Consider the following 22,926-nt stretch of genomic DNA (forward strand, 5'->3'; position numbering starts at 1 on the left):
AGGATGATCCCTCACTGCCCCCTCTCCTTGTCGGCGGTGCTCAGCCCCTGCCCCTGTCCCCACTCTGTGCTCCAGCCTTCTCCTGCAAAGCGGGGGAGTTTCTTGACATGAAGGACCAGTCGTGTAAGCCGTGTGCTGAGGGCCGCTACTCCCTGGGCACGGGCATCCGGTTCGACGAGTGGGATGAGCTGCCCCACGGCTTCGCCAGCCTGTCCACCAACATGGAGATCGATGACAACACGGCCGAGTCTTCTGAGAACTGCACCTCGTGAGTCCTCCCCACCACGCCTCCTACCCCTCACCGTGCTGGGGAAGGGCTGCAGGGAGCACTCAGCAGCTTCCTCCTTCTCGTCCTTGTCCTCGTCCTCCTCTTCCTCCTCTTCCTCCTCTTCATTCTCATCCTCCTCCTCCTTGTTCTCCTCCTCTTCCTTCTCCTCCTCCTCCTCCTCCTCCTTCTCCTCCTCCTCCTCTTCCTTCTCCTCATCCTCGTCCTCGTCCTCATCCTCGTCATCCTCCTCCTCCTCCACTCTGGCTGGCAGAAGGCTAGGCTGCCAGGGCCAGGGCTGAGACAGCTCTTCACAGCACTGTGGGCTATCACATCCACCTTTGCCGCCCACCTAAGCTTCCCACTTACTGGCTGGCATTCAGAAGAGAAAACCACGAGGTTTTGGGGCTGGAGCGATAGCACAGCAGGTAGGGCATTTGCCTTTTACGTGGCTGACCCTGGTTCGATTCCCAGCATCCCATATGGTCCCCCGAGCACTGCCAGGTGTAATTCCTGAGCGCATGAGCCAGGAGTAACCCTTGTGCATTGCTGGGTGTGACCCAGAAGGGAAGAAAAAGAAAAAAGAAAAAAGAAAACCACGAGGTTTAAAACAAAACCCAGGAGCCAGGTGAAGTATTGGGTTACAAGCCTGGCATTTCAGGGTGCTGGGGGTTGAGTTTGGGGCCTCCCTGTACCTGGCGTGCATGCCTCCCCTTTGCACTCTCTCCCTGGTCTCAGTACACAGCCTTTATTAGAAGATAAGGGAATGTCATCTTGTGGGCTGCAGTAAGGATCCGATGGGGGGATGTGGGAAGACCTTAGAGCCAGGCTCAACCCGGGTCCTGTTGTTATCGTTGAACGTGAAATGCGCTTCACAGGGACAGCTCTAACAAAAATCAGAATGGCAGTGTGTTCTGCTGGAATAACCCACTTATAATATGCTTTTAATTATTCATTCAGTTCCAGGGGTTATTTTAGCTGATGCTGTGGACCCATGTCAGCAGTAAATGTTGTCTCTTTGAAGGAGGATCAATACCTTGATGTCAGGCGGGCTTTCTTGGACAGGTTCAGCATGTCTCTACGTGATTATGTTATTGAGGAGCTGGACTGGCCACATTACTCTGACAAGTATCTGGAAATCAGTGCCTAATCTAAAATCCCCTTAGCTGGCTATTATTAATCACCAATGGACAACTGATCTCAGGCTGAACAGTGAATTAATGGGATTGTCCTTTTTTTTTTTTTTTGCCTTTTGGGTCACACCCAACAATGCTCAGGGATTACTCCTGGTTCTGCACTCAGGAATAACTCCTGGAGGTGCTCAGGGGACCATATGGAATGCCAAGGATCGAACCCACGTTGGCTACGCGCAAGGCAAATGCCCTCTCCACTGTGCTATCGCTCCGGCCTCAATGGGATTGTCTTTTTATTTTGTTTTGTTTGGGGGCTACACCTGGCAGTGCTTAGGGGTACCACCTGACTCCGCACCCAGAAATCACTCCTGGTGGACTCAGGGGACCATGCTGGGAATCAAACCCAGGCCAGCTTGTGTGCTCCTTCCCTGCTGTACTATCACCCATTTCCCACATTCAGCCACTTAATCCTGTGCCTTCCTATGTGTGAGCCCCAGGGCTCAGGACTGCAGAGAAAGAGTGGCTTAGCATCTGTCCACACAGCATCTACAAGCCAACAAGGAAGACAGATATTTAAAGAGGAATCTGGAGGGAGGAGGAGGGAGAGATAGCACATCAGATATAGGGCACTTACCTCGCATGTGGCCAACCTGGGTTCAATCTCTCACACCTCATATTGTCCCCTGGCTTTCCAGGAATGTTCCCTGAGATCTGGCTAGAAATAAGCCCTGTGCACTGCAAAACCAAAAAAAAAGAAGAGGAAGAGGAGGAAGGGGAAGGAGAAGGGAAAATGGAAGGGGGATGGTGGAGGAGGAGGAGGAGGAGAGGGAGGAAGATCATTTGGGTCCAGAGAGAGAGAGAGAGAGTACAGTGGTTGAGGTGTTTCCTTGCATGTGACCAACCCAGTTTGATCTGCAGCACCAAATATGAACCCCTGAGCACCACTGGGAGTCACCCTGGAGCATACTACATATGATTCCCTGGGGAAAGAATGAGTAGTAGTCCCTGAGTACTACCAGGTGTGGTCCAAAACACACATATCCCCCCAAAACATAATCAAGAAGAAAGGATTATGGCTGGCAAGGTAACCCAAAGGGCCTGTGCACAGCTTTTACATAACTGGAACATGTTCTGCTTATTGAACCCCAGGGCCACATAGTCCCATGAGCACAACTGGGACAACCCCTGAGCACCAGGCCAGGTATGCCCTCCCCCCAAAAAAACCCCTCTAAATTAACGAAGAATCAAAGTATGATCATAAAAGATACCAAGCTACAAATTAAAATATACGCAGTCCTATTACTAATAATGAAATCAGATTTCAGGCCCCAGGGCTAAGGATGTGGCTCTGGTGAAGTGCACCCCTGGCACGCATGAGTCCTGGTTCAATCCCCAACCATAATGGAAGGATTTAAAGATCAAGGAGACTTGCTATCCTACCAGATTACGATGTCCACAGTTTCAAAGTCCAACTATTCCAAGTTTGCGAAGGATATGGAGCAATGGGAACTGACATATTTCCGATGGGTGTAAATGGATCCTGACAGTTTGGAGAACAGCGTGGGGCAGTAGCTGGTGCACTGGAGGTTCAGGTGTCTCTAGCCCACCAGTTCTGCTCTCAGGCATTTCGTTCAGACATATGTGTAAGGGGTAGAAGCAAGAATGCACCGAACAGAGCGTGTCCAATGGCAAAAACCCTAAACTACACACAAAACCAAACCAAGTGTCACCAAAAAGCAATGCCTAAGGACTGGAGAGATAGTGCAGGGGCTAAGGTGCTCACCTTGCATGCGACACCACATAGGGTAGTCCAGACCCCCCTAGGTAAGGCATATATAAATATGGTAAGCCATACCATCCATATACCATGTTATAATCCTATTACACTGCAGCCAAAAATTTTAAAAGAGGGGCTGGAGAGATAGCACAGCGGGTAGGGCGTTTGCCTTGCACCTGGCCGACCCAGGTTCGATTCCCAGCACCCCATAAGGTCCTTTGAGCACCGCCAGGAGTAACTCCTGAGTGCAGAGCCAGGAGTAACGCCTGAGCATCGCCGGGTGTGACCTAAAAAGCAAAAAAAAAAAAATTTTTTAAAAGAGCTATATAAATAAATATGAATGGCATATTGAAAGGGAGGAACAAAACAAATTTCAGGTATTACACCATCTACCTTATATTTTAAAGCATGCATAGCTTACAAAGTTAAAAAAATAAAAATAGGGGCTGGAGTAATAGTACAGCAGACAGGGCTTTTGCCTTGCACGTGGCCGGCCTGGGTTCGATTCCCAGCATCCCGTATGGTCCCCAGAGCACCGCCATGAGTAATTGCTGAGTGCAAAGCCAGGAGTAGCCCCTGTGCATCGCCTGGTGTGACCCAAAAAGCAAAAAATTAAATAAAATAAAAACTACATAGCATTATCCTACAGTATGTGGGTGAGAGATACATACAGCAGATCCCCTGACTTGCTGATCTATTATTATGGTGATGGGTCAATGTTGTTCAAAAGGGTGTTATTCGAGGAGCTACTTTCATTACATGTCATTGGGCTTAAAGTAACCATTTCCGAGAACCTCTCAATGACATCTGTCGAGGATCCACTGAACGTAATCAGAAAAGGACAGTGACAGGCCTGTGAGGGTGTCACACAGGAATTTCAGGACAGGGATACTCAGAAGTGGGGGAAGGAGGGTGTGGCAGGACAGGAGCTGGGCTAGTGAGAGGCACTGCGTGCGCCTGCGCTGTGGAAGGATTCCTCAATGAAGGGGACATGTCCCAAGAAGTGCTTTCATAAGTGTGTGGCTGCATCTAGATTTGGTTAGTTTAGGGGCCATGATGGGCTGGAGCGATAGCACAGCAGATAGAATGTTTGCCTTGCACGCGACCGACCTAGCTGACCCGAGTTCAATTCCTCTGCCCCTCTCAGAGAGCCCGGCAAGCTACCGAGAGTATCTCACCCACACGGCAAAGCCTGGCAAGCTACCTATTAGATATGCCAAAACACAGTAACAACAAGTTTCATGATGGAGACGTTACTGGGCTGCTTGAGCAAATCAATGAACAATGGGAGGACAGGGGCCATGATGATCAAAATAGCACAAAACTGAATGAAATAGATGGGAGAATGATGTCCTCAAGGGACACAGAAGCATGAAATGGATGAGCTTGTTTGGATGCCAAGACATTCCTAGACGACAGGATTTGGGGGCCCACCATCTTAAGTGCCAACCATCAGGGCTCAGGGTGCCATGGGGTGCTTCCTTGGTTGTTATAGCCCATACTGGGCCAGGGGTTAAATTCAGGACCTGAGCACATGCTGGTTTTAATGTTTGTTTGGGGGTCATACCCGGCAGTGCTCAGGGTCTGCCTCTGGCTCTGTGCCAGAGGGGGAGCATATGGGGTGCTGGAGATTTGAACTCAGGTGAGCTGCATGCAAGGTAAATGCCCGACCCCCATGCTATCTCTCTGGCACCCCCTTGCTCATGCTGGACCTGAACTTCACCATTTAAGCTGCATCTCTGGGCCCTGCATGGTACTAAGACCCGTCACACTTAAGCAGAGCGATGGGTATTAAATATCTTTCACATTTATGTGAGCCAAGAGTCGGATGGGAAAGGGAAACAGGAACATTTGGGACGCATCCAGCAGAGGCATGGAGGATGTCTCAGATTAGGTAACATTAAAGACCCAAGTAGGAATAAGTGGGAGGTTGTGGGGGGAGAGTGGCACTTGTTCTGACAAGCAGGATCAGTGCGTGGGAAGACTCGGGTTGGAGAAAGGTCAGCAGGGGGACTGACCAGGATTCTCTGGGGCTTGAGTCTGGAGAGGGCGTGAGGACCTGGCATCTCTGTGGAGGGACAGCAAGGAAACCGATACGGCAGGCAGTGGTGGATCAAGTTTGCTTCTGGAGGACGTTTCCATCAGCAGCGCAGCATGCAGGTGTTGGGGTGCATGGAGCCGCAAGGAGACTGGTTTAAGGGGAGGTGGGGGAGTACAGAGGGCCCAGAGTCAGCATCAGAAGATACCACGACACCCGCACTGTGGCTAGATGGTCTCTGGGGTTCTCTGTTCTTCCCTCCCCATAAAAACCATTGACATGGGGCTGGAGCAATAGCATGGGTAGGGCGTATGCCTTGCACGCAGCCAACCCAGGTTCGATTCCCAGCATCCCACATGATCCCCCAAGCACCGCCAGGAGTGATTCCTGAGTGCAGAGCCAGGAGTAACCCCTGAGCATCACCAGATGTGACCCAAAAACAACAAATAACAACAACAACAAAAATTTATGTGAAACACCTTAAAGTGGGATTTCCTTCCAGGGACTAGAGAAATAATGGGCAAAAGTGCTTGCTATAACTGCCCCAGGTTCAATCCCCAGTATCATATATGGTCCCCCGAGTGTTGCCAGAAGTGAGCCCTGAGCACTGCCAGGTGTAGTCCCCAAACCAAAAAACTAAAAATATATTTAAAAAATATGAAAGTAGACCTTGTGGCTTTGAAGTTAAATGTGGGTTTTATTGATTTATTTCTGTTCTTTTAAGATTATTTTTGGTACTGGGGATCAAACCCAGAGCCCCACACATACCCAGCAAGGGCTCTGCAGAACCACATTCCCAGCCTCTGCTTTTAAACCTTAGCCCCATCATTTGCTGCCTTGGCAAGCATGGGCCAGGTACTGAATCAAATTCTGGGTGTCACCATTCATTAAATGGAGCAGGAAGAAGAGGAATAGTGTGTCCCTTACTGACATAAATGAATCAGAAAGGCAGGGACTGGAGAGAGAGGCCCGCAGGTGAGACACTTGCCTTGCATGCAGGTGGCCCCAGTTCAATCCTCGGCACTGCATATAGTATCCTGAGCCCCATCAGGAATGATCCCTGAGCACAGAGCCAGGAGTAAGTCCTGATGAGCACAACTGGGTGTGACCCTGAATCCACCAAACCCCCAAAAAAGAAAAGAAGAGAAGAGTGGGACTGGAGTGATAGTACAGCAGATAGGGCACTTGCCTTGCATATGTCTGCCCCCGGTTCGATCCCCAGCATCTCATATGGTCCCCTAAGAAGTACCAGGAATGATTCCCAAATGCAGAGCTAGGAGTAACCCCTGAGCACTGCCAGGTGTGGCCCCCAAACAAAAAGGCAAAAATAATATATGACAACAGAAAGCTAAAGCCTGGTAGCTGGGTACCTGGGAGATGGTGACTGACTCATGAACGTTCTTCCTCTCCCTTTCCCCCTGCACCACCCGCTGGATCTGTCTCCCTAATGTCATGGGTTCTTCCCCGTGGCTTCCACTTGCTGGCTGTGCCCTGGTGCCCTCTGATTGGGAAATCATGCTTCCACACAGCAGCCCGCATTGGAGCTTCTGCCATGGGCTCAAGTTGAATATCTCCCAACTATTCGCAGCATCAGGCCAGGGCCCGGCCCATGATCCCCATTTTCCTCCCAGGTCCAAGTGGGTGCCTCTGGGCGACTATATCTCCTCCAACACCGACGAGTGCACGGCCACGCTCATGTACGCCGTGGACCTGAAGCAGTCGGGCACCGTGAACTTCGAGTACTACTACCCAGACTCCAGCATCATCTTTGAGTTTTTTGTAAGCCCCTGGCCAGGAGGGTGGGCGGGCAGCCATGCCTGGGAAATTTCCTGGTGTTTTCCTCCCCTGCAGAGAGAACTGGGGGCAAAATGGCTTTGAACAGGGAAGGTGGTGCGAGGCTTCTGCAGGGCTGAGTAGAGACGGGAAGGAAGCTGGGTGTTGGTCCCAGTTCCCGCATAGAAACCACACGTAAACATACAGGTGACGACATGCATGATGCGGATGCCTTATGGTCCGTGCCCACTGGTGTTTTATGTGTCTCAGTGGCCTTGGGCCCCTCCTGCAAGGCTCGCGTGTTCTGCACTCGAGTCCCTGAAGGATGAGGAGGAGTCTCTGTGGGGCTGGGCGGCACGGGAGAAAGAACACACGTTCTTAGAGAGCTGAGAATTTTCACCCGAACTCCTGCCGCTTCAGGTTCAGAACGACCAGTGCCAGCCCAACGCAGATGACTCCAGGTGGATGAAAACCACAGAGAAAGGATGGGAGTTTCACAGTGTGAGTCTCTCCCCTGGTCTCTTCCAAGTTCTCAGAAAGAGACGAAGAGCCTTCCCTCCACTCGGGGATCCCCCTCACCTGAGGCCTCCCTTCACCGATGACTGCTCCCCTCACCTGAGGGTCCTCCCTCCACCCATGGATCCCCCTCACCTGAGCTCTTCCCTCCACCCACCACTGCCCCCTCACCTGAGGGCCTTCCCACTACTCAGGGCCTGCACTCTGTGAGTCTAACACCGAAACGTTCTTTTGTGTCTGAGGCTGTGGGTTCATCTCTTGCTCGTCTGGCCTAATCCCCAAGGACTCAGCAGCTTGCCAACTTTGAGGGTTGGGTCCTCTGGAATGAGGAATGTGCCAGAATAGAATGAGGGAAACTCTGGGAGCCTCAGGTCCTCCATGGTCTGAGGGAGAGGTGGGAGAGGGCGTGAGGGCGTTGTCTGACGAGGTTAGAGTTGCTGAGCCCAGACAAATGGACAGGTAGATACGGGCAGACAGGAGGAGAAGCACAGGGGCGACCATGGAGGAGGGGAGCAGGCACGGCCAAGGGTGAGCCGGAGGGTCGAATACCTCCTCTCTCCACAGCTGACTCTCTCTGTCTGTTCGTGGACTATAGGTGGAGCTTAACCGAGGCAATAACGTCCTCTATTGGAGAACCACGGCCTTCTCAGTGTGGTCCAAAGTGTCCAAGCCCGTGCTGGTGAGGAACATCGCCATCACAGGTACCCTGCAGAGGGGGCCGTGGGTGGCGCTGACTTCCTGCCTCAGGACTCAGAGGAGTCCGGTGTCACCCCAGGAGGCACCTCCACTTCTCAGTGCTCCTTCTTTCTCTCCAGGGGTGGCCTACACTTCCGAGTGCTTCCCCTGCAAGCCAGGCACATACGCAGACAAACAGGGCTCTTCCTCCTGCAAACTCTGCCCGGCCAACACTTACTCCAACAAAGGAGAAACGTCCTGCCACCAGTGTGACCCCGACAAGTACTCAGGTGAGACGCGCTGTGGCTGGGACTCACCAGCCCACATGAGGGACGGAACAGGGAGCTGAGCCTTCCTGACTCAGCAGAAGAGGAATTCTTCCTGTTCCCTGGCTCTTCTGGGCCTCGGCAGAGGCGGCCAGGGCACACTCTACTACTTGCTCTAGAGATTGAAGCAAAATCAGGCCTCCTGGGGGGGGGGCTTGGGTTATATCTATGAATGAAGAAATCAAGGTCCCTGTCCTGATGAAATTTAGATCCTGGTGGGGAAGGGAAGGCGGACAATACACAGTGACTGTGTAGAGGTGGTGCAGCGGGTAGGGCACTTGCCTTGCGTGTGTCTGACCCCGGTTCTAGCCATAGCATCACATCTGGTCCCCAAGCACTGCCACGAGAAACCCCTGAGCATAGAACCAGGAGTAAAACCTGCTGTGACCCCAAAACCAAATCCAAACCACACACACACACAACTATAATAAACATAGACTGAATTGTGTAGTTTGCTAGGTAGTGAAAGGGGCATAGTTTTGTGGCAGAAAGCACCCCCCACTCAGGGGCTTCAGGGATTAGGAGAGCTGGCTCTGGAGCTGCATTTGTTTCTCTAAAGCAGTGAAGTTTTTTATTAAAAAAAAAAAGTGGGGGAGGGGTGCCTACAAAGCAGTGCTCAGGGCCACTTCTGGTGGGTGATACTCAGAGCAGGAAGGATGACTCAATGAGTGATGAACCAGTGAGACCCTGATGTCGCTCAGACCTCCAGAGCCAGGCTGGGTGCTCAGGAGCCTGGTGGGGCTGGAGTTCAGATTCTGGGCCCTGCACATTACAAGCCATGTGCCCCTCACCCCTGAAGAGGTATCTTCACCGTACCCCAGCCAGTGACACCTGGCAGTGTTCAGGGCTTACTCCTGACTCTGTGTTTAGGAATGGTTCCTGACCGTGGTCAGGGGATCACACATAATTCTGTGCTCAGCCACATGTAAGACAAACATCTTAACCCCTGTACTATCCTCTAGTTTAAGTGGTAAATTTCTTTAATGCAAACTTTAAGATTATAACTGGTAACTGTAATCAGGTAAAAAGATACTTTTATATATTTCCTTCCTTCCTTCCTTCCTTCCTTCCTTCCTTCCTTCCTCCCTTCCTCCCTCCTTCTCTCTCTCGTTCTCTCCCCCCCCTTCTCCTTCTTTCTTTCTTCCACACCCAGCAGTGCTCAGGGCCTACCTCTGTCTCTGCACTCAGGGATCACTCCTGGCAGGGCTCAGGGAACCATATAATGTGCTTGGAATTGAACCTGGGATGACCACAGGCAAGGCAAGGGCCTCTTATCTCTCCAGGTTTCCCCTCCTTTCCTCCCCTCCCCTCCTTTCCTCCTTTATTTGAAAAGTACTGCTCTAAGGGACACCAAAAGAACAGATGGAAACAGCCTGTCCCACAGTTCTGGGCAGCTCCTTCAAGCACCCCATCTTGAGAAAGAGAAGCTGGTTGTTTTAGGTGGACCCACACAGCAGGGCTCTGGGTGATACGCTGGTATTTCTAGAGAGCCATGAGCAGGTTTGAAACAGGGGCCAAGTTCCAAGACAGGTTTGACTGGGTTTGGTTCTGTTGTTTTGGGCACCACCCCCGGCAATGTTCAGGGGCTCTGAGTACCTGGCTCTGTGGTCCGGGGTCACTTCTGGCTGTGTTTGGGGAGCAAACCAGGATCATTGCATCGCAAGACAAGCCCCTTTGCCCCTGTCCTATCTCTCCAGTCTCAAGACACATCTTGAAACCAACAGCAGAGAGAGTGAGTCCCCTCTAGCCTCCTGCAAAGGCTCATAATTATTCCCGTTTTCCACAGAACCACGTAGAAGCCTAACTTAAGTCCCCCTTTTAAGCAGACAAACACACACACACACACACACACACACACACACACACACACACACATTCCCTTCACACAGATGTTGCCATAGGTGTTTGCTTAGCCAGACCTGCCATTGACCTCACTGATGCCTTATTGCCACATAGTCTTAAAACAGAAATCCTATTTGTCTTAGTTCTTGCCAAGTGAGTGTCACTTTCAGCAAGAACAGGAATGTTTAGCTCTGGAGGGGAGGGGGCAGTTTTGAGTGGAGGTCTACATTCCTGCCTTTCCACTGGAGTTTGTTCCTCCTCTCTGCCAGCTATTAGTGGCTGCCTTTGTTTCCCTGAGTGACCTGTTCCCTTGAGAATGTTGAAAGGTGACTACTCTAGAAGGAAGCCTAGGAGTGCTTTGATGAACTCAGTTGTCAACTGATTTGTTTTTCATCCAGAGTGCTGTTATGGAAGGGGGAATTGTCTGGAAGTCTGAAGTTGTGGGATCTATACTGTATCATTTTCTCAACCTGCTCCTCTGAAGGGGAAATGGGTTAATGACTGACTTAATAAAGAACAGGTTTTGCCTCGTGGCCTCACCAGCTTGGGATCCAAAGAGATTCACCTTTCTTGGTAACACCAGGTCCATGGGAGACTGGGGGAGCACAGAGAGGGTCTGCTGCACACCTGGGCTGGGACGAGTGACAGGGGGTGACCCCGTGGCCATCTGGTCAACCATTTGCATTATCTTCCGAGTGCTTGCTTGGTGCCAGGGATGCTGTGCTCTGGTCCACTGCCTGTGCCGCCGCTTGTGTGGAAACATGGACATCCTGGTTGGGGGCATCCCGGGGAGGCAGATCTTGGGGTGGAAGCACTGAGTGTCACATGAGGTGGAGGCAAGTGAGGGAGGCGGCCAGGGCTCTCAGGCTTCACCAGCTGTGCTCTTGAAAGACGAGCTGAGTCTCCAAGGATGAGGTAGTGACTTGATGGGGGCAGGGTGTTCTGGGAAGAAATGTGAATCAAGGTCAGAGGCCTGGGGAACTTGCAGTAACATTCAAGTGGGAGGATCAACACTTCTGTGCCCTTGCTGAAACAAACAGGCCAGTAAGGATGTTAAGGAGGGGACCAGAGAGATAGAACAGCGGACAGGGCACTTGCCCTGCACATGGCTGACTTAGTTCCATCCCTAATATCCCATGAGCACAGAGCCAGGAGTAAGTCCTGAGCACTACCGTGCCCCCACAAAGAAAGAAAGAAAATGTTTAAACAAGAAGTGGGAGGGTAGGTGAAATAGTACAGCGTGGAAGGCACTTGCCTTGCATAGGGCCAGCCCCAGCCCCACCTATGTTGCCCTGAGTAGCAGAGGACTGATCTCCGAGAGCAGAGCGGGAGTAAGCTCTGAGCACTGATGGGTGTGAGTGCTCCCACCAAAAAAGGTTAAGCAGGAGAATGGCTTGGTCTGCTTTGGGGATTTGAGCAATGGATGAGGAGAGAAAGAGCTATAGGCAGAGTCCCGGCTGAAAACTCAGTAACAGGCTTCACTGCACTGCTGGGATCCAGGATTTAGATAAAGACAGAACTAAAAAACCTGAAAGGGCTTTGGCTCTGTTGGCCAAAAATAGCACAGAGCAATTGTAAAGGGGGTCTTTACTGGCAAGGAAACAGCTTCATTGAGGGGCGTGTATAATGAGCACAGCCTGTGAAGCAGAGGCGTAAGGGTCAGGTTTAAGGCTTGGTGGAGTCAGGGTGAGGGACCCATCTGGTTTGTGCATATTCAGTCGTTTCCCAGGAAGTTTATACATATTTATGAGAGGAAAAGGTAACCACCCCCAGTGAAAGAACATACAAAGAACATTCATCCCATGCATAGAAAATGGTGGAGAAACGGCATCAAGGTGTGTTTAGTGTGACAGTGAGGACAGAGGTGTCAGTACCCAGGTATGTGCAAGGCTCTGTCTGGGCGCCATCAGAGCCCAAAGAATGTAGCTATAGTGGGGACTGGAGGAATAGTGCAGGGGTTAAGGGAGTGTCCCCTGAACACAGAGCCGGGAGTAAAACCTGAGCACTCTTGGGTATGATTCCCCCCCCCAAAAAAAAATAAAGATAAAAAGAATGGAACAAAGTAATTTCTCCAAGGGGGATGTCCACATCCTTCAGCTGAATGCCTCAGTGCATCTGGTTTTAGCTTTCTTCACCCCAGAGAGTCCTTGTGTACTTGGTGGGGGAAGGACAGGGGACACCAACTTCAAGAAGTTTTGATTATTCCATTTCTGTTCAGATTACTGCTACTCTGGGCCCACTGGGACCAGTCACTTGCCTACGTAGGTCTCGTTCTTTATTTTTATTTTTTGCTTTTGGGGTCATACCTGGTAATGCTCAGGGGTTACTCCTGCATTGCTCAGGGGACCACATGGGATGCCAGGGTTTGAACCTGGGTGTGCTGCGTTCAAGGCAAATGCCCTGCCCACTGTACTATTGCTTCAGTTCCCAGTCTCATTTTTCTTATCTATAAAATGGACAAAAATCCTGTCTACCTTCCCAGTGTCATTGCCTAGATTATTTGATACAGGCAAAGGATTTATAATGTCTGGCATGTCATAAGCACTATTCAGCCATGTTCATTAAGATCTGCCCCAGTAATCAACCTTGTAATATCAAGACTTCTAAGTACTCTTGACTCTGATAATAATAAGTCACTTGTGTATTACTCTTTAGAAAAACTTGATTCCATTTATTACTTATAGGTTACTGCAGGAGTGATTTCTCCATTTGTAAATGAATAGAGAACAGCCTAGGGAGATTAAAGGATTTCCTCAAGGTCTGGGATGGTAGCTGAGGTGGGCCTTGTGTTCCTCTGGTACTTAAATCCTCAGGGAAAATGTTTTCCTTTGATAAAATGACGCAGAAGGAGGACAGAGAACCTCCTGGAGGCAGAAGGAGAGCAGGGAAATTGTTGGTGCCCCAAGATGAATTTATTGATTAGCCCTGAGCCAATCATGCAGAAATCCCTTGTCACTTCCTCACCACACTTCTAGGCATCCCTTTCAAATTTTCAGGGCCAGGGGCTACAGAGATAGCACAGGGGTTAAGGCGCTTGCCTTGCACAAAGTGGCCTGCCCTGGGTCGATCCCCATTTGGACGTCAAATGGTCCCCTGAGCACCACCAAAGTCACTCCTGAGCACTACCAAGTATCACCCATCCAATTCTACTTCCTTCCAAAAAAAAAAAAACAGAAACAAAACAACAACAACAACAACAACAACAACAAAACACCTTCTTCATAAGTTCTCAACTTGATTTAAATACCTTGATGAAATTCGAGCTAGCAAAGTGAGAGGCCTGTCTGGGCACTAGAGTTAATCATTCATGAACACAGCTAAGGCATCGTAGTGTAAGCAGCTGTAGCGTATTTGTTGAAACCTGGAGCTGGGGTGTCAGATTGAGCAAATATTGACAAGCAGGGAAAGGTTCTCATGGAACGCATGTCTAACATGCACCTTGTCAGAAGCAATCTGCAAGGTCCTGAGAACTGGCGTGATTTCAGCATCTTTCCCCAAATTTTTCCTGGCGTGTCTCTGAATCCTGCTCTACTGAATTAGGCTTTTTGACTGGTTAGCCAAGAGAACGAGCTGAAAAGACCCCAGCTGCTTCTCAGCCAACAGTTCCCTCCTGCCCTGGCTAATGAGACAAAGACAGAAGAGGTGTGGAAATGGTGGTGAGGGAATTCCCCCATGCAGGCCTGCATAACTGTAATTAGTCGATTTTCTGGTCTAGAAACCCTTTTGGGGCCTGGGGAGGAAAAAGGGATCAGTTGACAAGTAGCCCTTAATTGGGAAGGAAAGCAAGTGACTTATTTTTGTTTATTTGAATTTTATTATTATATTGTTCCCACAGTGTATAACTTTATTTATATGGTAAGATGCCAGGTAATGCATGTGAGTGTGTAATGATGGAGTAGACCTGGGTCTCGTTCTCCATCTCAGACCCCTCCACAGATAGGAGCAGACATCTGAACAGCTGATGTAATTAGACCAGCGAGACCAGCACGGCCCAGGCTGCACCGTCTTGGAGGCCAGATGTGTTTCCTATCACGAATAGGGTTCCTTGATATTGAATTTTATTATTGTCAATTATTTTTACAATGAAGTCCACCACCTTCTCTCACACCGTATGTTCTCCCATTCCCCCCACCCCGTCTTGCCTCAGGTAACCACAGTGTTCACTGGCTTATCTTACTTGGTTTTGTCTGTTCATCAATTTTATATCCTTATACTGCACTGTCGCACTGTAGCACTGTCCTCCCATTGTTCATCGATTTGCTCAAGCGGGCACCAGTAACGTCTCCATTGTGAGACTTGTTACTGATTTTGGAATATCAAATACGCCATAGGTAGCTTGCCAGGATCTGCCATGCGGGTGGGATGCTCTTGGTAGTTTGCCAGGCTCTCCAAAAGGGACAGAGGAATTGAACCCACATCAGCCATGTGCAAGGCAAAGTCAGGAGTAGCCCCCAAGCACTGCCCCATGTGGCTCAAAAACAAAACAAAATATTCCATCAGCTGGGGAGATAGTTCGAAGGGCCAAAGGGTCTGCTTTGCACACCAGAGTCCTGGGTTCAATCACCAGGCACCCACATTCTGAAGAGTACCTCCAGGAGTGGCCCTGAGCATTGATCCTGGACTAACCCCCTGAGCACTGTCAGGTGTTTCTCCTAAACAAGCCAAAATAGCCCCACAAATTCAGGTACTTCATAGTTGCCACTGTTTAGTGGGTCCCTTCTTATATCCCCTTCAAGGTAGGTGTCCTTAAACCTTCTGGCCAGGTGAGCACACTAATCCTCAGTCACTCGCCAATAGTGACACAGCTAATAAATGAGTAAGTGGACTCAAACCCAGATCTGCCATGTTATCTTCTATACAGTGAGGTCATGTATCAGTGGGTTTCCCATGTCCTGTGATATCTGTGCCAGGTTGAACACCCAGGAACTTGGGGTGTGAAGGGGGCCCGAGGGTTAAAAGCAGGCCTCCAAGAGCCCTGCTTCACATAACTCTTTGTCTTTGCTTTTGTGATTTAGAAAAGGGATCGTCATCCTGCAAAGTGCGCCCTGCCTGCACAGACCAGGATTACTTCTACACGCATACAGCCTGTGACGCCAACGGAGAGGTGGGTGGCCATCTCCGGGGACTCTCCCAGCCCTGCAGTGCCCACAGTCAGGGACCCACCCCAGGGAAATCCCACAACCTTTCAAGGGAACCCCAGGGCCAATGAGAGGGAAAATGATGAAGGCATCTCGTTCACTTCCAGCTCAAAAAAGGTTCCAGCTGCTTTTTCGTTTTTTTTTTTTTTTCCTTTTTGAGGTCACACCCAGCTGTGCTCAGGGGTTACTGCTGGCTCTGCACTCAGGGATCACTCCTGGCAAAGCTCAGGGGATCATATGGGATGCCAGGGATCGAACCCCGGTCAGCCGCGTGTGAGACAAGTACCTTACCCACTGTACTATCTATCCAGTCCCCATCTGCTTTTCATCATCACCCCTGAGGGGGCCCGTGTTTTCTGAGAGTTCATCACTGTGCTGGGCACCACCTGCCGGTGGAGATCCCAAGATGCCTGAGAGAGGCCCTGACCCTCAGGGAGCTAAAACTGTGGGTGCATGCGTGTGTGTGGGGGGGGGGGGGTGGGGAGGATGTGGGTGTGGGTATGTGAGAAAGAGAGAGAGAGAGAGAGAGAGAGAGAGAGAGAGACAAACAGACACAGACACAGAAACACAGAGAGAGAGAGAGAAGAGACAGAGACACAGAGGGAAAAAATGAGCCTGACCACCACTAGGAGTACCCACAGCTACCAGCCAGGGCGCAGGGAGGCCTTTGCACCTTGAGCAGTCATCGGCCGACCCTGGGCATGCCCAGCCTCACCTCCTGCCACAGGCATGAGCGAGAGGGTAACCCGTATGCAGCTTCTCACCAGCCCCAAGACTGTTCTCAGCACCTACCCCCATCTTGGCTGGGTCCGGCCTCTCTCAGTTTAAGGCCCTGCCACCAGGCTGCTTTGATCCATTTCAGTTCTGCTCTCGCAAATGCCTGCCCACGTCCCTTCGGTACTGCAGCTTTACGGTGGTGCAGAAGTGTAAGATCTCTCTGAGCTGGCATGGCCCCCGCCTAATACTGGGAGCCCGTGTGACGGCCGCGCTGCCCACTGCACCTGGGGCTCCTGTGTCCCTTGGGCTGGTGTCTCTCCTCTTGCCCCGTCCAGCTGATACTTGTGCTTCCCCACTGACGGTGGCTCCCAGCACTCTGGCTCACAGATAACTCTTGGCCTTTTCTATCATGCTACCATATACACACAAAAAAAGGCAACGCGAATTCTTAAAATACACGCTGGGACCCTCGGTCAGTCCTGGCTGCAGCCGGTTGCCTCTGCTCCTCTGTTTGTGTTCTGGGTTTTTCTTGGGGTGCTTTGCCTATGACCTATGACCTGAAAGCAGTAAGAGTCTACATTAGAATCAAGGCTTCTCTGGGACAGTGACCATCCCCTTCCCTCTGTCATGTGTCCCCATTAAGTATATTCTCTTCATCTAGTTGAAAATTACTGACCAGATTTTGTTTGCTTCTTTCTAACTTTCTTTTGTTTGGGGGTACTACCCCTGCTGGTACCCAGGACTTACCCCTGGCTCTGTGCTCAGGTACTCTCTTCATGGGCTCATGGGACCATGTAGTGTGCCTGGGGCCATATCCAGGTCAGCTGCGTGCAAGGCAAACGCTTTACCTGCTGAACTATCTCTGCAGCTCCCTTTCTGTATTTCTAATAAAGGCCACACCTGGCCGTGCTCAGGGGCCTCAGGGCCTGTCCCAACAGTGCTCACTCCAGCTATGATACTTGGGAGCCACTAGGGCCACCCCCAGTGTGTTTTAGGGGGAGAGGGTTTGCAGAGCCTGGGATCAAACTCAGGCCTTGAGCATGCTGGGCTCTGCCAACTCGAGCCGTCTCCCGGGTCCCTCACTTGCTGAATCAAGTCATGTGCCAGGCTCTACGCTGTGTCCTTGGGGGCATCAGTGACCGGAACAAAGTTCCCCACATTGCATGGAGCTATTCACCGTTGTCCAGAATCCACCCATCAGGGAGCCTCCCAAGGACCGGTTCACTCCACACAGGCTCATCTCTGTCCCCTCCCTTTCTGCAGACGCAGCTCATGTACAAATGGGCCCAGCCGAAAATCTGCGGGGAGGACCTGGAGGGCGCGGTGACGCTGCCCGCCTCGGGCGTGAAGACCGTCTGCCCGCCCTGCAATCCCGGCTTCTTCAAGACCCACAACAGCACATGCAGCCCCTGCCCTTACGGCTCCTACTCCAACGGCTCTGGTAACCTACTCTCCACAGCGCTCTCCCCAGCCGCACACCGCCTGGGAGCTCAGAACATTTGGCTGCGTGTGGATCATGCAGGGCAGGGAGGCACCAGGTCACCCCTGAGAAGGACATCCCAGGGAAGCCAGGGTCCCAACAGTGGCCCCCAGAATGTGTCCGGGACATTAGTGAGAAGGACTGGGGGTGACTGGCCTCACCCACCAGAACCTGTCACAGAGCTGTGGAAAGGGGTGTGGGGTCCGGGGGACCTGACTGGAGTGCAGCTGCGTTTACTGAAGTAGTAACAACTAATAGAATACTGAAGCTGCATCTAAGTTTGGAAAAGGGAAAATACTGGGTAGGCAAGTCGGGGAGTTGTGGTGTTAGAACCAAGGGAGAGGGTTGGCGTCTGTTGACTACACTGTAAGAATGTTTCTGAGGGGCCAGGGAGATAGTGCAGGGTTTGGGACACCCTGAATGTGTAGCTTTAGTGGTCCCCAGGCTCTGCAGGGCCTGAGCAGCACTGCTTCCTCAGGACAGTGCCAAACATCCCACGTGGTGGGCTGAGAACTGCCAGGAGGGGCCCCGTTTCCCCCTGAACACTGCTGGAGGGCCCTCCCTGTTGCCCATAAAAGGTTTTTTTGTTTGTTTTTTTTGCTTTTTGGGTCACACCCAGCAATGCTCAGGGATTACTCCTGGCTTTGCACTCAGGAATTACTCCTGGCAGTGCTTGGAGGACCATATAGGATACCGGGGATAGAACCTGGGTTAGCTGTGTGCAAGGCAAATGCCCTATCTGCTGTGCTATCACTCTGGCCCCGCCCATAAAAGTTTTGAATCAAGTTGATTCCACTGTGCAAAGGAGCCCCTCGTAGTGCTGGAGCGATAGCACAGCAGGTAGGGTGTTTGCCTTACACACGTCCGATATGGGTTCGATTCCCAGCATCCCATGTGGTCCCCCTGAGCATCACCAGGAGTAATTCCTGAGTGCAAAGCCAGGAGAAACTCCTGTGCATAGCTGGGTGTGACCCAAAAAGCAAAAAAAAAAAAAAAAAAGCTCCGCACCCTGCTGCTTGACTGCCTGCCTCGATGTCACTTTCTGAGGGAGTGGGCAGCCCCAACTGAATATTCGTGCTTGTGCCCCCCCCCTCCCCCCAGACTGCAGCCACTGCCCGGCTGGGACGGAGCCTGCAGTGGGATTTGAGTACAAGTGGTGGAACACGCTGCCGGCCAACATGGAAACCACCGTGCTCAGCGGGATCAACTTCGAGTACAAGGGCATGACAGGTAACAGCCCTGCCAGGGGCTAACAGCTCACGGAGGAGGGCTGGGGCTCCAAATTCACCTGTCTGGAAGAAAATGCCCTAAGCACCAGGCCAGATGTTCCCTTCTTGGAGGGCAGATAGTGTGCCAAACCCCAGACCAGGAACAGAAAAAGAACCGGAAGTAATAGCCCACAGCTTGAGCACCGTGCTTCCTGCTTGACCGTGACAGTGCCACCCCACAGGATGGCGATGCTCCCTGTCTCTCTCGTCTCTGTCTCCGCCTCTCTCCCCCTAGAGTATCGCCTGGGTCCGTGTGACCCTTCATCTGTGCTCACTCTTGCTCCTCCCTCTGCAGGCTGGGAGGTGGCTGGTGATCACATTTATACGGCTGTTGGAGCCTCCGACAATGACTTCATGATTCTCACTCTGGTCGTGCCAGGGTTTAGGTGAGGAATGAGGGCCACGGGGGAGCCCAGTCCCCCACGTCCCACACATTTTGGGGTGTCCAGGCATGTAACAGAGTCCAAACCATGGGGAGGGCTGGGCGGGGGACTTTGAACCCTGCTTCAGGGGCTTCGTGACTGCCTAAACTTACCTTCCTGCTGTTCTCTTGTCCCTGGAAAGCAGCTCAAATTCTTCCTCCCCAGCCTCATACACACTTTTAGAAAGAGGCACACAGGGCTAGAGCAATGGTACAGAGAATGGGGTGCTTGCCTTGCATCTGACCCAGGTTCAATCTCCAGCACCCCATATGGTCCCCCAAGTCTTTCCAAGAGTGATCCTGAGCACATAGCCAGCAGTAAGCCTTGAGTAACAAACAAAATTTCAGCATCAAAACTATAAAAAAGAGGGGCTGGAGCGATAGCACAGTGGGTAGGGCATTTGCCTTGCACATGGCCGACCCGGGTTTGATTCCCAGCATCCTGTATGGTTCCCTGAGCACCACCAGGTGGAATTCCTGAGTGCAGAACCAGGAGTAACCCCTGTGCATGGCTGGGTGTGACCCAAAAAAGCTATATATATATATATATATATATATATATATATATATATCATTGTATCACTATCATTCTGTTGTTCATCAATTTGCTTGAGCAGGCACCAGTAATGTCTACACCTGTCCCTCTCACATGCTAGTGTAGCCCGATGGCGTACTGGGGGTTCTTTCATGGTCAGGGGAATGAGAACCGTCATTGTTACTGTTTTTGGCACATCGAGTAAAGAGGGCCCAAAGGGCCAGAGAGAGGGTACAAAGGTTCAAGGCTCTTCCCTAGTGAGTCTGCCAACCCCACCCCTGATTCAAGTCTCAACAATGCATCTAGTTCCCTGAGCACTGCCAGGCCGGGACCCAAGCACAGAGCTAGGTGTGGCCCCCAAGCACTGCTGGGTGTGGCCCTGAAACAAAATGGGAGGGTCAAGAGACTCTGCCACAGGTCTGGCTTGAAGCTGGCTCAGGACCCCCTCCGCCCTACTTCTCCATTCTCTGAGCCAGGCACAGGCTCCTTGACTGAAGAGGAGGTCCAAGGGGTACCTCTCACCCTGTGGTGAACCATTGGAACTGTCCAATTGCTGAAAGTAGCCCATGTGACTTTACAGCAACGCTTTATCCCTTAGGATCTAATATAGCCTCGAATACGATCTCTCCGGTGTTTTGCATGAAACATTTCTCTATGATTTCATCTTAATGGCATCTTTGTAGAATCAAGACACATAACTTTTCTTTTGTGTTTTTGTTGTTGTTGTTATTGTTATTGTTGTTTGGAGGACATTCCTGGTGGTGCTCAAGGGTTACTTCTGGCTCTGCACTCAGGGATCACTCCTGGCTGTGCTCAGGGGACTATATGTGGTGTGGAGGATTGAACCCATGTCTGGCACGTGCAAGGCCAACACCCTACCCTCTGTACTACCTCTCAAGGTGCCAAGATGGACACCAAGATATGACTACCCTCTGTACTACCTCTCGAGACACCAAGATATAACACCAAGACGCATCACTTTAAAATAAGAGAGAAGGTCAAAAGTGTCCTTTGATGGACTGTCTTTATTTTGGGCAAGTTGATTTGGATCAATTTTACGGTCGTATTTATCCCCTTATCCCAGGAAGACCTGAGACAACAAACCGTTTGTTTTGACTTTTCAGAACCACTGTGGGTGGGTCAGAGAGATAGTGTGGTGGTTGAGACACTTACCCAGCATGAAGCTGTGGCCACAGCCCTGGTTCAAATCCCGCACTGCATAATGTTCCCTGAGCACTGCTGGCTGAAGTCCCCAAACCAATGGGGCTGGAGAGAGAGTGCTGCAGATAAGGTACTTGCCTTGCATATGCCCAACCCAGGATCAATCGCTGGCACCCCATATGGTTTCCTGGACCCCACCAGGAGTGATCCCTGATGTCAGGGCCAAAAATATAAGCCCTGAGCAGCATAAAGGTGTGACCCAAAAGCAAAATCCAAACAAACAAAAACGTCACTGCAGACAGTGTGGTGTGGTGGAAAGGTGCTGAACGTGCCTTTTACTGAGTGTACTTGGGAAAGTCACCTTGTCCCTATGGTTTCAGGCTTTATTTATCATCTGGGAAAAAATGGAAATGACAGTTTGTGATTTGGACTGAGGCAGGTTGCGCTGATTTTTTTTCCAGCCCACTTGGTTGGCAGGTTGTATAGACAGGTGCTGACTTGGAGTGAACACATGAAAGAAGTCATAATTGGATTTCCAAAGCCCAGAAAGCACATCTGCTCATATGTGCTCTTAGGATGAAGGGGAATGAGATGGGGGTGGGGGAACAAGATCTCTACTGGCTGAGCATGTGCTTCGAATACGGGAGGCTGGGACTTGATTCTTGTACCCCATGACGCCCTGCACTGCCAGGAGCTGTCCTCTTGAACAGTAAACTGGGAGCATGCCTGCCATCTGCCATCACCACCACCAGGGGTGGCCCAAAGAACAAAAAAGATAAGGGGGAGCTGGGGCCAAGGAGATAGACTAGTATGTGAGGCCCCAGATTCAATCCCATGTACCACATGGTCCCCCAGATACTGCCAGATATGACCCTGGTGGCCCCCAATCCACTGGGAAATGCCCTTCCCAGCAAAATAATAGGAAAACATGGAATGTTTTTTTTTTTCTTGCCAATTTGACTTCTCCATCCTCTCATTTAAAAGCTTTCTCATGGAGAGAACAAAAGGGAATGCCCTGCCACAGAGGCAGGGTGGGATGGGGTGTTGGGGGGTGGAGGGATACTGGTATCAGTGGTGATGGAGAATGGGCACTGGTGGAGGGATGGGTACTCGATCATTGTAAAACTGAAACCCAAGCACAAAAATTTGTAAGTCTACAACTGTACCTCATGGTGTTTCACTAATAAAAATTTAAAAAATAATAATAAATAAAAGCTTTCTCACAGAGGGCTGGAGCAATAGCACAGTGGGTAGGGCATTTGCCTTGCACGCAGTCGACCTGGGTTCATTTCCCAGCATCCCATCTGTATGGTCCCCTGAGCACTGCCAGGAGTAATTCCTGAGTGCAGAGCCAGGAGTAACACCTGTGCATTGCTGGGTGTGACCCAAAAAGCAAAATAAGTAAATAAATAAAAGGTTTCTCACCGAGCCCAAAAGAGAGCTTAGTGGGCTGGAGCTCACGTTTTGCATGCAGGAGGCCTGGATTCCATCCCGAGAACCACCTGATTCCCCAACCACCACTGGAGAACCCCGTGAGCACTGATATGGAAGTAGGTCCAGAGCCAGAAGTAAGCCCTGAGCAGAAGCAGGTGTGTCTCAAAAACAAATAAAAAAACTTAATTTTTTTTAAAAGTTAATTTAAAAAATATTCCCAGACAGTACAGTGAGTAAGGCACTAGCCTCTTATGTGGCCAACCTGGGGTCTGTCCCCAGCACCACATACGATGTGACCCAAAATTTGAAAAAGATAAAATGATTTTCCTTGTCTCCTTAATTTACATTTTTTAAAACTGTGCAGATAAATCCTTGGTTAGCCAGGTAAGCAAACTTTTTTTTTTAATGTAGGAGTACTGCTATTTAT

General features: G+C 50.7%; 1 protein-coding gene across 1 annotated transcript in view; it reads left to right on the forward strand.

The window, feature by feature from the left end:
* The window catches only part of ELAPOR1 (endosome-lysosome associated apoptosis and autophagy regulator 1), an 89,270-nt gene that overhangs the window by 50,624 nt on the left and 15,720 nt on the right, over window positions 1-22,926 (forward strand). Inside the window, exons 3-11 of the mRNA XM_056139052.1 lie at window positions 76-268; window positions 6,845-6,992; window positions 7,407-7,487; window positions 8,098-8,203; window positions 8,318-8,467; window positions 15,361-15,449; window positions 17,464-17,641; window positions 18,782-18,910; window positions 19,244-19,334. Of these exons, the coding sequence (XP_055995027.1) occupies window positions 76-268; window positions 6,845-6,992; window positions 7,407-7,487; window positions 8,098-8,203; window positions 8,318-8,467; window positions 15,361-15,449; window positions 17,464-17,641; window positions 18,782-18,910; window positions 19,244-19,334 (1,165 nt within the window). The remainder of the gene's footprint in view (window positions 1-75; window positions 269-6,844; window positions 6,993-7,406; window positions 7,488-8,097; window positions 8,204-8,317; window positions 8,468-15,360; window positions 15,450-17,463; window positions 17,642-18,781; window positions 18,911-19,243; window positions 19,335-22,926) is intronic.

Source organism: Sorex fumeus, unplaced genomic scaffold (assembly GCF_029834395.1).
Source record: "Sorex fumeus unplaced genomic scaffold, SorFum_2.1 ptg000131l, whole genome shotgun sequence".
In the NCBI taxonomy this organism is placed as follows: Eukaryota; Metazoa; Chordata; class Mammalia; order Eulipotyphla; family Soricidae; genus Sorex; species Sorex fumeus.